Source organism: Abramis brama, assembly GCF_963993115.1.
Source record: "Abramis brama genome assembly, chromosome: 21".
In the NCBI taxonomy this organism is placed as follows: Eukaryota; Metazoa; Chordata; class Actinopteri; order Cypriniformes; family Leuciscidae; genus Abramis; species Abramis brama.
In genome coordinates this window covers 31394340-31408901 of record NC_139983.1, presented here as the reverse complement: position 1 = coordinate 31408901, position 14562 = coordinate 31394340, and the positions used below count along the sequence as shown (strand labels likewise).

At 37.3% G+C, this 14562-nt stretch overlaps 1 protein-coding gene across 1 annotated transcript in view; it reads right to left on the bottom strand.

Moving 5' to 3' along the window:
- Nucleotides 1-1030: 1030 nt before the first annotated feature.
- alk (ALK receptor tyrosine kinase) overlaps nt 1031-14562 on the bottom strand; it is a 404771-nt gene continuing 391239 nt past the window's right edge. The window contains exons 27-30 of the mRNA XM_084096568.1: nt 8585-8686; nt 8310-8444; nt 7786-7876; nt 1031-4212 (exon numbers count right to left, since the gene is read on the bottom strand). Of these exons, the coding sequence (XP_083952694.1) occupies nt 3238-4212; nt 7786-7876; nt 8310-8444; nt 8585-8686 (1303 nt within the window). The 3' untranslated portion in view covers nt 1031-3237. The remainder of the gene's footprint in view (nt 4213-7785; nt 7877-8309; nt 8445-8584; nt 8687-14562) is intronic.

The window sequence follows — 14562 nt, the reverse complement described above, 5'->3', positions numbered from 1 at the left end:
GTTCAATCTGCTTAATATGTAAAATTTAAGTTTACTTAATCCGTTTGTGTTGGATTACATGAATGATTTGTGTTGCATTAACTGAAACTGGGCAGTGCTTGTTAGTTCCCAGCATGCTTTGCATATGGTTGAATTAAGAGATAATAAATGTTAAAATTAAGTGTTATTTTATGTTTTTTTGAGAAAATGAGAAAAGGGGAAGACTTGATAGTGTGTAATTGTGTTTAATGTTCAATTACGTTGGAATTATTAGAACCATTTAAAATACAGTGGGTTACCATTGTGGAGAAGTGTGGAGCATTTTGCTTGGCTGTGGACTGATTTGGTTACTTTTAACTGCTTTGGTTGAAGGAGCATGTAAAGCTTAGCATTTAAGATGCTAATATGTGCTACTGCTTGCAAATAGCTAGCTATAGTCTATTCATTTAGTTATGTGTCACTAAAATAAATAAAATATGAATGGGTGAATGAAAATAACAAACACATAAGTTGAATGCAAATTAAGTAAATTAGTTGGGCTGACACTATTAAATTAAGCTGTGTCCAACCATAGTAAATAAGTTGAATCAACCTTAATAAATTAAGTTGACCCAACGTAAGTACATTAAATTGGAATAACAGAATTGCATAATGCTGAAATAAAGCAAGTTAATCATGTGGAAATCATTTCCATGATTTTTTTTATGTTCATTCAAAGAGTTATTTTTTTGTGTACTTTGCTTTTAGGATCCTTTAATGTAGCATTTTGGTAGCCTTTCCAAGATTATAGATCTTCCCTAAAACTATACAGGTTGTTCCTTTGACCTCATGGATTGGTTTTCACTTTGATATCCATTTTCTGCTGTTAGACCTTATATAGACAGGGATGTACCTTTCTTTGAAAGCCTGCCTGATTAATTATTACTTGCACTCAAAGATCATGATTCAGTCAGAAACCTTTAAGCTGATCAACATTATGATTTGTGATTATATGTGATATGGTTATTCTGATCATTCTATACACATTTTGTGTTTGGGGGCAAGGCCAAACTTATTAAATAGTAATTTATTAATTTCTCAGATCTCATCATTGAATGTCAAATTACAGAGATTAACAGATACATGATACAATAAGGTTTTACAACATTTTTACAAGAGTGATCACTTTGTCATCAGCAAAATAAAAATAAAATAAATAAAATAAAAAGCAATAAAAATCCTTAATTTTCATCTTCATGCAATACCACTCTGATTTATCAACCTTCCCTAAACATATCAGACAACTTCCAAACCTCAGCTGTTAAACGACCAAGTGAAGCCAAAAATATTTCTCTCTCGAAAATGTAAAACAGCATCAGTGTCAATGACATGGTAAATTATGATATCATAAAGTCAAGAGGGATATAAATGAATCAAATGTTTTAAATGTATTTCAAACATATTTTGTGATGGTATTAATATAGAACTTTCTATGAAGGTTAAAAATAAAGATACAATTATTATTGAAAATTAATAAAAAATAAAGACAAAACATTTTTTTTTTCACAAGACCACTATTTAACAAAAAAATAGTGTAAAAATTGCCACAAGATATTCCTTTGTAAAACCCTCACTATCAAAGACTACAGCAGTTCTTTCTGATAGTATAAAAAGAATGTACAACATTTGCTTTTGAAATAGCAGCTTGATAGAACTGAACAGTAAGCAATATGACTGTAACAATGACTGTTTAGACATTAAAGTGACAGATTATGTGAAAACACATTTTCCTCACCAATACACTTGAAATTCAAAAGTCATTTACTTAAATAAACGGGAATCAATGAAGCATGAAATATAGTTAATGATGTTCTGCGCGTACAGTTGTAAGGCTCTTATGTACACAACATTTTTATTTTTTTCAATGCCAATGCCAAACAGTAAACTAATGGAATGATGAAAAGTAAACTGCTGATTTTTTTTCTTTTCTTTTTTTTCTTACACAGCCAATGCTATCATCATATGTTTCATACAGCATAAACTCAAAGCCCTTTCACATAACTCTTGTCAGCGTTCTCTAATTCATTGAACTGTAAGTGAAACATCAAGTATGCAGCATCATAATGGTCTTGTGTTGTGCAAAAGTCATATTTTCTTTAATATGCTCAATGTTCAAAACTTTTCTCCTGACATTTCAAAATGTTTATGGTTACTGAACAATTTGCAAGTTGTATCATTATGTGGCTGGTTTAGGTGTACTATACATAGAGTACAACACAATGCCAAAGGCTGTTCCTTGCTGGAAAACAAACATTTAATGTTATTTTGAACTTGAAGCAGGTATGCTGATGCCTTTAACCAAAGCTTTACCAGAAAGACTATGCTGGTTGATAACCTTCACCAGCTAAGACTTTCTGGTGAACCTTTTGGCAATGTTGGCTTTTATGATCCAGACTAGCACCAAACCTGAAAAATGAATGATAGTTTAAGCTCATCTTCTCAAGTAACTGACAGGTCTTTCCTATTCTAAGCTTAAATAAATTAACATCTTTGCTTCCACTGTGTTGACTTTTAATGTTGAAGTCCCTGACATGAGTCCTGTGAAAGAGCCTTCATTCACTGGTCCTTGACCAATTTCTACATGTTTCTACCCCAACACCATAGCAACAGGTTTTCTCATTGCAAAAAGCCAACAATGCTCATCAGTTTCACACACACTAGCCATTAGAGATTTCTGTAATTCATTGTGTTTGATGATAGATGAAAACTCCTGCATTTAAAAGCCAACCAAGTCCAAGAGTGAACAAAATGATACATAATGAATGGGGGCAGTTTGCTTTCTGAAGCACACCCATTAATAATTTACATGACCACCAAAGAATAAATTAACAAATGAATAAATAAACAAGCAGGCAAGCAAACATCAACAAACCCGTTTTATTTTTTTTCTCCCCCATTATGGAAAAATATCACTGATATAATATAGTCTTTTTCACAGAATTAGTCCTTGTGAGGGCTTAATCAGTTTCGTTTTTTTTTTTTTTCTCAAATGCGGCTTTCAGAAACTCAACAGTCTTGTTTCTTTATCCAATCAACATTCTGTTTCAATGACTGATGCTTAGGGAAAGTTTTTCTGAGTTTCCAGTGCAGAACCTTTCCCAGTTACACACTCATGGCTGAAAAGCACAAAGGAAAAGCACAAAGGGGCTTGGGCAGAGGTGGACGTAGATTGACAGCACAGTGTTTTGCAAAGTGGGCACTGAAAGAGAGCGTGCACGGTTACAGCACAGTGGCGTTGTGTCCTTCCATTTTCGGGAGTCTGGAGTCCTGCACTGTACCCATGGTGACCAAAAGCGGGCGGCTGTCCTCGGGGCCACTGGCCCGAGCCAAAGAGATGGGCCTCTGCTGGCCAGGATGAGGCGGGGGAGGCTGGGGCCCCGGCATAGGCTCCATGGGCAGGCCCTGTTCCTGGTAGCCATAACCGATGTTCCCACATGGGAACCGTCGTAGTCTGTAGAGCGGAACTGGTGCTAGGGTGGCCGAATCCAGGAGTAAAGGGGCCGGGGCAGGTGGAGGAGGAGGGGGCAAAAGCGGTCGACACAGGCCTTGCTGCTGTTGTTGTTGTTGTTGCAGCTGCTGTTGTTGTTGTTGGCGCTGGAGCTGCTGTTGGTACTGCTGCTGTTTGTGCTGTTGCTGCAGGCCCAAAGCTTCGGCTACTGTCACAGTCCGGCCTGCTTGTTCCTGCCCTTCACCTGGGATCCGTGGGCCACTCACCTGCCTTTGTGCCTGGGCCTGCTGCCTCTTCTGCTGCTGCTGTAGAAACCACGAGCCATAGGTAGGGTTCCACAGGTTGGTGGGCTTCCCGTTACGGCTCTCCTTCTCCAATGGGTGGGCCTGCATGAAGCCCAAATTCACATGTCCTCCATCCTGGGTGGTCAGGGGGGTTGTAGAGGAGGGTTTGGCGGCTGGTATGGGGGCAGTGACCACAGGGGGTTGGAGGTGGTGGTGGGGATGAGGCTGAGATGGGGGAGCGGGCGGTAGTTTGTTGTCAGAAGATTGGCTGGCCATGAGAATGACCTCCCCATCTCTCTTAGCCTGATCGGAGTGGGCGACGCATGGAGCATCCTCGGTGCCTTGAGGGGTTACAAGCAAGGAGGGTGCAGAAGGGTCTTCGGGACGCATGGGTACCCTCTCCTCTTCCTCAGGGATGGGGCCGTACTCGACAGGCAAAGGCACATTCACCACATCTGGATCCTAGAGTTTTTTTTAACACATGAGCAGAAATTGGCAACATTATAAGCTTATTTGATGTGGCAGTATTTTACAGTAAAAACTTTATAATCTATCCGATTTTTGTAGTCGATTTTTACTCATCTTAGTAGGCTATAGCAATAGAGTTTGGTAAAAGCTGTTCATTCATTCACACACAGAAACGCGATTCATTTTGAAACAGTATTTGTGCCAGCTGTAGTAGCTACACAACAGCGCGCATCTGTGCATTCATTCATTCACGCACAGAAACGCGATTCATATTTAAACAGTCTTTTTGCGTGTACAGACACTATTGCGATTAGAACAAAGCAGATATAGAACTGACCTATTCCTCAGCCGGTGTTACGGATCAACTGGGGATCATGTTATTGGGAACGCGCGTGCACGCAGATAGTTTTACCTGGATTTCCAGCAGATGTTAGACGGCTACAGATTCGTCGCAGCCATTTTTCACGGATCCATGATTAAAAACGTATGTTTCACCAGTTGTATACACACTGGTATGCATAATAAAGCGATTTGTTTTTGAAGTGTATATTCGTATTTGACACAATTTCAAAGAAGTTTAACATACTTTAGTGTCAAGCTCAGAAACCAGGCCTATGTTAACATGGGGCATTCAGACTTAGTAATATTGAATTGTACATTGTGTCAAGCTTTCCTGTAGCTCAAACAGTAGAGCGTTGGTGCTTGGAACGTCAAGGTCATGGGTTCGATTCCCAGGGAAAGCAAGAACTGATAAGAATGTAAATGTCTACCTTGAAATGCAATGTAAGTTGCTTTGGATAAAAGTGTCTGCCACATATGTACATTATGCTCAGTAGGAGCATGAACTTGAATGTTGTGTATCTAATGTCTTGTATTGGACATGTAGAGAACACTTTGTCTTTAGTGATTAAAGTCCTGTGAAAAACACTGAGAGGCAACCACAAATTGTATTACTGAAATAAGCAAAACATATTATATAGTGATATTGAATTATTACAAATATATACTGATATTCTCTATGGCTAATATTCTCATAGGCCTACTGTACATCACTAACCTCTTAATCATTTGTCACCTCACACGAATAGCATGACCCTCTCTAAAACAATAGGAAATGCTTTATTGTTTACTTTTTTGCTGACCTCTTTAACAAAATAAATAATTATGCCAGTTCTCTTCATTTGACTGGTACCATGAATCTCATTAACATATTCTCTTTACTTGTTATTCATCACATCATGTGCTTTCATTATTGTTGTCTGCTAACCGTTAGGAACAGATTAAAAGGTCTATAAATTAAGTGTCATTGTTGTTAGGCCATATACTGCCACAGCAAATGGATGCAATTAAAGTTAGACAAATCAAAAACTTTGCAGGATAACCAATATCCCGATCGCTGCTCAAAAAAGGAGCGTGATTATATAAAGAGGAGATGTGAAAATTTCACAATGAAGGGTGATGGTGTGTTAAATTGTTCTTAAAAAGATAATACAACTGTGACATTTATTTACTAATATAACATGATTATATTAGATGGAGAGCAGCATAGGTATGAAGGCCAAACTGGCCAATGGGTAAGAAAAATGTATACATATACATTGCAAAACAAGTAACTGTTCTACATTAGCATGTAACTTAGTCTATAGTTTGTTCTTCCTTAGATTGAATGTTCAGACTGTGGAAGGTGGGACTGTGTGGTCAGATCTCCCACTGTTGGCAAATACGTTTGTCCTAAATGCATGCACATTTGCCTGTTTTTTTTCCTTTTTTTTTTTTTCTTCCTTTTGTTATTGTTGCTTTCATACCTGTTAGCTAATAAATATGTTTGTTGAACATTCCCCTGAATAAATGCTGTGGGTAATTCACTGGATCCATAAACTATGGCTTCTCAATTTTCAACACTCTTATGGAGGAACATTTATGGAGTGTAGCCTACTGTATGCTTTATGCTTTAACTCATTCCTCAGTAACATTAAAATAAATAATAAATAATGCTTGACATCCCTTTAACCACAGCAGTATTGCTGCTCAATTTAAATTAAGCCACAAATTGGCATCATAACAATAATCTGCGAATACACACGCACTGCAAAGACACAATGTCAATAGCATAATTTATTTAATCTACTTACAGTTGTCATCAGATATTCAATTTCATTGAAACGAATGTAACAAAATAATGTGGGCGTGGTCTGTGTCGTGAAATTAAAACACATTAAAACTTCCCTTAAAGGCGTCTGAAACATTCAGCGGAGCAGCGACAGAGTAAACAACAGTGTCCTAATATGATACAAACATTTACCAATAACGTGGAAAGCTTTTAAATCTGCTCAGTGAAAGATTTGCTGTGACGAATCTGTCACCGTTCAACATCTGCTGGAAATCCAGGTAAAACTATCTGCGTGCACGCGCGCGTCCCCAGTTAACATGATCCCCAGTTGATCCGTAACACCGGATCTGTTGCTCCTCGAAATGAAACTTCCAGAACTTCTGAGGTAAATAGATATCGACAGCACATTAATATTAAAAGAGGAACAGAGAACCGCGATCGGAAACATGAATGAAAAACATACGTCACTTACTCCGTTGCTCTGATTGGTTGTAGGTCTATCCAATTGAGTGCAGAGGCATTTTTTTTCCTGGTTCGGTTGAAACACGCTCCATAATCAAAGCTCAATGGAGCAGTATCAGACTCACATTCTGACTAGAATCTGAGTATGACGACGTCAGGCTACAGGATTGCAGGATCGCCTCACATTTGCGTTTGAATAGCGCGCGCTCTCCGTGGGCGGAGTCAAATTAAAACATAATGAGCTGAGATGAGAACGACTGACATCTCTCTCTTTTCATTCATATTACATAAACTGAGAATATTTGTTTTTTATAAAAATTACTTCATTTAAAAGAAGAGAATTCAAGCTTCATGCCTGTGTGCCTGTGTGACTGTTTGACTGAGTATTCGCTGAGTTACGGTTAATTTTCGGACGCGTTTCAGAATGGACTTAACTGACAGAGAGAAGGCAGAACTCGCTTCGTGTTTATTTTTCTTTATTTGGCAAAAAGCACAACACTTTGTTTTTATTGTGAGTATACACAAAAAAAAACCCACACTTAACAGGATTGATTGATGTATGAAACTCCTATGGAAAATCAAAGTCGACAGAGTATTTTTGAGTCTCTTTTACACTGATAAAAAAAAAGCGAGCTGGTATCGCCGGCCATACCGCCGACCCCAGGGGGTTAACAGGTGATACAAATTGTTGGCAAGATCAAGGTTTTAATGATTTAATTAAACAAAACAAAATTATAAATTCAATTAAAAATGTGTCACTTAAAAGATAATTCATATTGTAACTTAAAATATGAATTAAGAAGATTACATTTTGACAAAGATTGTTCCATACAATGTGCTCTGCTTTATACTGTATACTTTGGCAAATTCCATGCATAATGTGCGCAGTATACATAATGCATATTACAATATTGGAAATGGTACTAGTATGGCGAACTTCTAACAAACCTACTGTTGCACAGCATGAACAGACACAGTTTTCAGATGTATAGTACCTGCAGACAATAGTCAATCCTCTCCAGAATAGTTGAGAAGTTTGGTCTGTCTTCTGGTTGATGCTGCCAACTCTGTGTCATTATCCGGTACCTATTTTACAAACAAAATGATATTTGTATTCTCTTCCTTTCTGTTCTGTCTTCACTAGATATCACTTCATCTATGTCTAGATTGGATGAGTATAGGTTTTATTATTTTCAGATATAAAATAAGCCGCCTTTTAGTTTTTTAGTTTTTTAAAAAAAAGATCAGCACTGCAAGATCAAGGTAGATTAGAAACTGAATTAAATCAAAACTCCAGCTAGGAAGGTTTGATTATTATTCGATTAGTATATTTTCAGAGACAGAAAAGATAAAGCAGTGGGAAAGTTAACGAGGACTGACAAATTGAGAATTAGAATGCATATGCATCAGACAATGACAGATTCTTGAGATTTAAGAAAACAGTGGCCAACATTTAATGCAATCTATTTCTGTTATATGGAGCGCTGCATAAATATCCTGCATTTTTGAGTCCACTCACACTGGCCCAGGGCAGTTCTTGGGCGGGTCCATTCGGCCTCCATTAGTAACAAACTCCAACACCTCTTGGTTACTGCGGCTCGGGTACGGCATATATCCCAGCGAGAAGATCTCCCACAGCAGAACACCAAATGACCTGAAAAAAAAAGACAAAAGGAGGGAGAGTGAACGGCAAGATGAGACGAAATCATAGTAATTACTGAAAAATAGTGTGAAAAACAGTGGGGTTGCATAAAAGAACTTCAATCAAGTATGTAATTATATTACAGCACTCACCATGTATCTGTTTTCGAGGTAAAAATTCCCTCCATAAAGGCCTCAGGAGGCATCCATTTGACTGGCAGCATAGCACGGCCTCCTTTCCTGTAATAGCTGGCTCTGTGGAAAAACACATGCCCAGACAAAAAAGAGAGAGACATTGTTATGAATGCCCACAGCAGACAGAAGCAGAGTGGAGTGACTTATTAACTCCAGTCGCAGATCAGAGAGTGAAAAAGCATGGGAAAATGAAAAGAGCAGAAATTGCATGGAAAGACATAAAGGAGAAACTCCATTGTGTGACTTATGCAAGGATGGAATTCATCAGCCATGTTCTCTGAAGTCTTGATCTGATCCTTAGTCACTAAATGCTTCACTAAATGATTAATTGTGTGCATATGGCTTGGTTTTGTGTTAAAAGGAAAAAAAAAAGCAATATTCTAAAATAATTACTAAGTATTGCTTGAATAACCCATTTGTTCTCCGCCACCAGGCCAAAATTAAACAGAAAACTTTAATTAAACGGTTTATGGGAAGTGACTGACCTAGTTCATTTGAGATGCCTTGCCTAATTTGCATGTTTTTCTCATGACATAAAATATGCAGATGTTCCAGACAAGCAAAGTAAATTAGGTAAATGTTGAATCTACACCCAGCCACTAGATCTGTCTGTCTTGGGTCCTTACCATCAACCCTTCTGACTTTAGAGTGGTAAGTTATAGGGTTAGGGTTTATGGAAAGTGACTGACCTAGTTCATTTGAGATGCCTTGCACTCTAAAAATCAGACAGACCTCGGGCTCAACAACATCTGATTTTCCATCGGATTCTGACTCTGATTTTTTTTAGGTCAAGGAACATCTACTACAGTATGCATTCAGAAAATCAAAATCCAGTTCACCCACAACGCCGAGAAGGGGAAAAAAAAATGTGGCAAGTGTGGTGGAGGTTCGAGATCTATATTATTAGAGAAGTCAGATGAGGACTTGATCTTCAATTTGACAAAGTTTTGACGAAAGAAGAATATATCTTGAATAAGGGTCTCTCGTTTGTTCCTGCTGTTTTTCTTTCATCAAATTAAATTGAAATATTTTTGTCACATTTTTGTCCTTCTGTGATGAACATTTGGCAGTGGATTTATAGCTCATAGCATGCTGTGCACGGGATTGGAAAAGGAGAATAAATATTTAAATGAAGTGGTGTCTCCCTTTCATTTTTAGGAAAGGGAAAGGCATGTAAGTGTTCAATGCTGTTACTTTTGACATTTAGGTTGAGGTTGAGTACATTAAGGTATTATTACATTGACCAGCAATGACTGTGCTAATGCCAGTGAGAAATATTATCCTACTCGTTCATTAAATTTACATTTAGCATGTGCTTAGCTAGCTGTTCATTTAAACTCAGATAGTTAAGATTAATTGTTTCCACTAAATTATGCTGAAATTAAATTAGTTGGAACAACTCCATTTTTTGAGTAATGAGTTTAAACTTTTGTGTTTATGCTACAAATTATAACATTCCTCTAATGCAGTAGTTTGTTGGTTAAACAAAATTTCAAAAGAAGTTGCATAACTCAAAAAGATGCAAATTATTGTTGTTGTTGTTGTTGTTATTGAACCAAAACATTTGTTTTTAGAAATTGATAGAACTTCATTTGCTTGTCCAGAACTGTGTATTTTATTTTATGATTAAAATCTGCAAAGTGCATTAACTAAATGTTGAATTAACTTCCAGACAGTTTATATTTCTGTCCTAGGTCCTGACCATCAAACGTTCAGATTTCAGGAGTGTAAGGCTACGTTCACACTGCAGGCTGAAACGACCCAATTCCGATTTTTTTGCCCCTATGCGACCTGTATCTGATCTTTTCATGACAGTCTGAACGACACAGATCCGATCTTTTCAAATGCGACCCAGGCCACTTGGGTATGTGGTCCAAATCCAATACATATCTGATCTTTTGAAATGCGACTTCAGTCTGAACGGCCAGGTCGCATGTATCCGACCCGCACGTCATTGATATGCGACAAACGTCATAAGTCTGCGTTGAAGTAGTCGTCGATTTGAAAACGGACTGCATATTCGTCGAGCTGAGGTAAATCTGCCGAACGGGTCGACCTCGACGAGCCCGTTAATTAAAAAAATAAATAAAAGCCCACGGCCACCATCATTATATATCCAATGTGAATAAGAGTAGACTAACGTTATGTTAACTTATTTGTGCTGATATTAGATAGGTCAGCGGATGCTGTCTGGCTCTTGTGTAACGGTCGCTGCGCGCACGTGTGTTGTGTGTGTGTGTGTGTGAGTGAATCACAGTTAGTTAAAGTTTAGTTACTTCCGCAAACAACAAGTGACGTCGTTGACCGTTGAGTACTCTTTTGCGCATGCGGGTCACTTCTGGGTCATTTCACGTTCACACAGGAGATCACAAAAGGTCGCATTTAATTGGAAATGTGAACGGCCTTGCAAAGAAAATCGAATTTAAAAAAAAAAATGTAATTGAGCATTAAGCCCTGCAGTGTGAACGCAGCCTAAGTTAGGGTTAGGGTTTATGGAAAGTGACTGACCTATAGTTCATTTGAGATGCCTCACTTAATTCACGTTTTACTCATAAAATGTGCAGACGTTCTGGACAAACAACGTAGAAGAAATAAATGTTGAATCAATTATCAAAACATTAGATCTGTCTGTCTCGAATCCTAACTGTTAAACTCTCTGATCTTAAGTGGGGTAAATTAGGGTTCGGTAGTTAGAGTTAGACCAAGTTCATCCGAGATGTCTTGCTTAATTAGTTTGTTTTATTCTACGGTACAATGGTTTAATTGTACATGCAAATGTTATGGACTAGTTAAGTACATTTCCTGAGATAATTCAAATGAATCAAGACAATTGTTTTCCTATTCCTACTAAAGTGAATCCAGTAGTCATAAAGCAGTTAAAGACTGAATCTAGCCACTAAATACAAGTAGGACAAATTCCTAAGACAACATCCTAGTAGGTCCTAGAACAATATTCTTATAAATCACATTTTAGGGTTAAGCTTGGGGCATTATAGGACAAGCGATATTAGGTTATAGGTAAGATCAGTGTTAGGGTTTGGCCTATGATATTGATACAATTGTTGGTCTGGAACCAAAGTAGGATGTTGATCCAGTAACATGTTCTATTAGAGTAAATCATGTCACGCCCACTAATACCAAGACTACGCCTTAACAGGACTCACACATGTAAGACATATTTAAATTTGGATGCAATGTGCCAAATTTATTTTAACGGCTCGATGCAGCAAATATGACCCAAAAAAATATTCTGCACTGTGCTTTAGACACTATATGTGAGATACTTCATTTGCATTCATTAACTAGGTAAAGTAGTAGCATGAACATCATTGCATTTTCATACATTCCAAAGTGACATACACTAGATTTAAGGTGATGTTCGAAATTTTTTGACATTTTTTGAAATTCAAAAAGCATAAACAGATTTTAGCTGCTAAAATATTCAACATCCTGTCTGCATTTTTTTCATGAGGTCAATCTTTCCCAAAGCAGATCCCAAACTGTGACATGCATGAAAATTATGTTTTAAATCTCCATAACACTGTAATAACACTGTTATATTAAATTCTGTCATCCATTATTCTTATGTTATTCCAAACCTGTATGTCAATTTCTATGGTGAAAAAAAAAAGAGATATTTTGAAAGATGTCTCATTGTTATTGTTGTTTCCCACACAATGAAATGCACAGGGGTTCAATTTTGTTTGGACCCCAATGGTTTCTCCAAAAACATTTACGAGTGGGTAAATGATGGCATAATCTTATTTTATTTTTTGGGGGGGTGAACTATCCCGTTAAGGTTTTAAGTGTTACTGAATGTCATATCTGAATGTCTTATCTGGGAGACTTTCTTCACATTTCTCATGGTGCAATCATTCTGAGTCTGAAACCGTTTTCCTCACCCAGAGCTGATGTTATCAAGATCTAGCTCCAATATCTGACCCTCTGCTGACAACAGTAAAAAATAAAGTGAGAGAGAAAGAAATTCACAAATTTTTTATTTATTTTTTTGCCAACAGCTATCCTGAGGTTGCTAAAGCAATAATCTTGGGAGAGTATTATGCTGAGCATTTATCACAAAAAGAAAATGAGAGACTGAGGCTGAAAAGATAAACTGCAGACTATCTCCTAAACAAAAGCATTGGCACTTTTGACAAAATCTTGATGATGCTGGTCTTATCGGGCTCTGGTTCTATAAAAACTAGTGTGTGGCCTTCTGGGATTGTGGCAGCGAGGCCTGTTCCACCTCCCGCATGAAAACACACCTGACACACTAACATTACACTCATGTTTCCAGCAATTTCACTCATGCGAACGGACCTCGCATGCCAGGACTCAAGGGAAACCAACAATGAAACCCTTTGAAGAAGGAAATCAAAGAAGATCACAGAGAACCTTTGTGCTGCTACTGACTCTCTGGCCCCTCGTGGGATGGTTTGCTGCCACAGTCGAGGAGATGGAGGGAAAATATCAGGCAGTTTGGGATGTTAAAGACACTAAGTTATAAACTCAATTTATGAGATAAACCAAAATATACATGTATTCCTCACTATATTCGTATTTCGAATGTCAGTTAAAAAAAAAAAAAAGTGTGTGCGAATATAGATACTTCCCTCCTAAATAGTAGGTGAAAAACAGTATGTGAAAAGGGCAGTATGTCCAAATTTACAGTATTCATAAAACCGTAGGCTACTTGACCTGCTACCTTCGGCCAGAGTCTGAAGTGTGGATCCAATGCACAATTTATTATCCCATGAGGCCACAGGAGAAGTCACATAATAATGATCTTTATCAGACTTGGTGTCAAGAATGGTCTTAAGACCTTTTTTTTTTTTTTTTAAGTCTTGGTCTTGTCTCTGTCTCGACAGCATTTGTACTCGGTCTAGTCTTGGTCTCAGACTAAGAGGACTCTGGATTTTGACCACAACTGCAAGGATATCACTAAATTTCTGGTGCACTGTCAGATTTATTTGTTTACATCATTATTATGATTTGATGTAAAACTTACTGCTTAAAATGCAATCAATAACTTAAGATTTCTTCTGTTATACTGTTACTTACAATCTACAGGATTGTCTCAAAAAAGTAAATTGCCCAAAATTCATGGTCAAAAAAATGGTCACAAATAAAAAATTTGATTGCAAAAAAAGTACTTGAATGAGATCTTTTTTTATTTTCTTTTTTTTTTATAAGGATATAATTAAGCAATCTAACAAGAGCAAGAGAGCTGTTTTCACGAATATGAGCATGATTGCAAACGTGATATTGATTTTATTTTAGACAATTTTAGACGTTTTCGCTATTTCGGCAACAACAAATTCATAGCAGAACTGTTGTGCGTTTCTGAGCAACACACTGAGGTGTTTGAATAAATGATTCTGTGACTCACTCATGTTTTGTTGCCACCTACTGGCGGTTTCAGTTTCATATTTAAAAGTAGGCTTATTTTATTTTTCCATCATATTTCTATATTCAAAATGTTATTTTTAAAACATTCTCAACATTATTTATGCAGGTGTAATTGTACCAATTCAGCTGCAACTTACTGCAACACAAAGATTAATTTTATTGTTAGTGATTTGATTGGTAACAGCTCTACATAGTGTCCTATTTACTATGTATTTATATACATAGTGTCCATAGATATGGATTTATAAGATGATTTTGAGGAGTGCTGGTCTGTTCTTGGTCTTAGTGTTGTAGTCAAGACCAACTAAACCGAGACCATTTCATACTACACACATTCATACTATATTGAACATCATTTTTTAATGGTTGCGGAGTAGTTGCTTGTTCAAAAGAAGGGTCTACTCAGAGAGCAAGAAGCCTGTTCATTTGTGAAACTGAGGAAGGAAGTGACAACAGAAAGTTGGATGTGCAAAACATACATATTTAACTATTGACTAAGTGCATTTAGACCTCCAAAAAAATCTCTA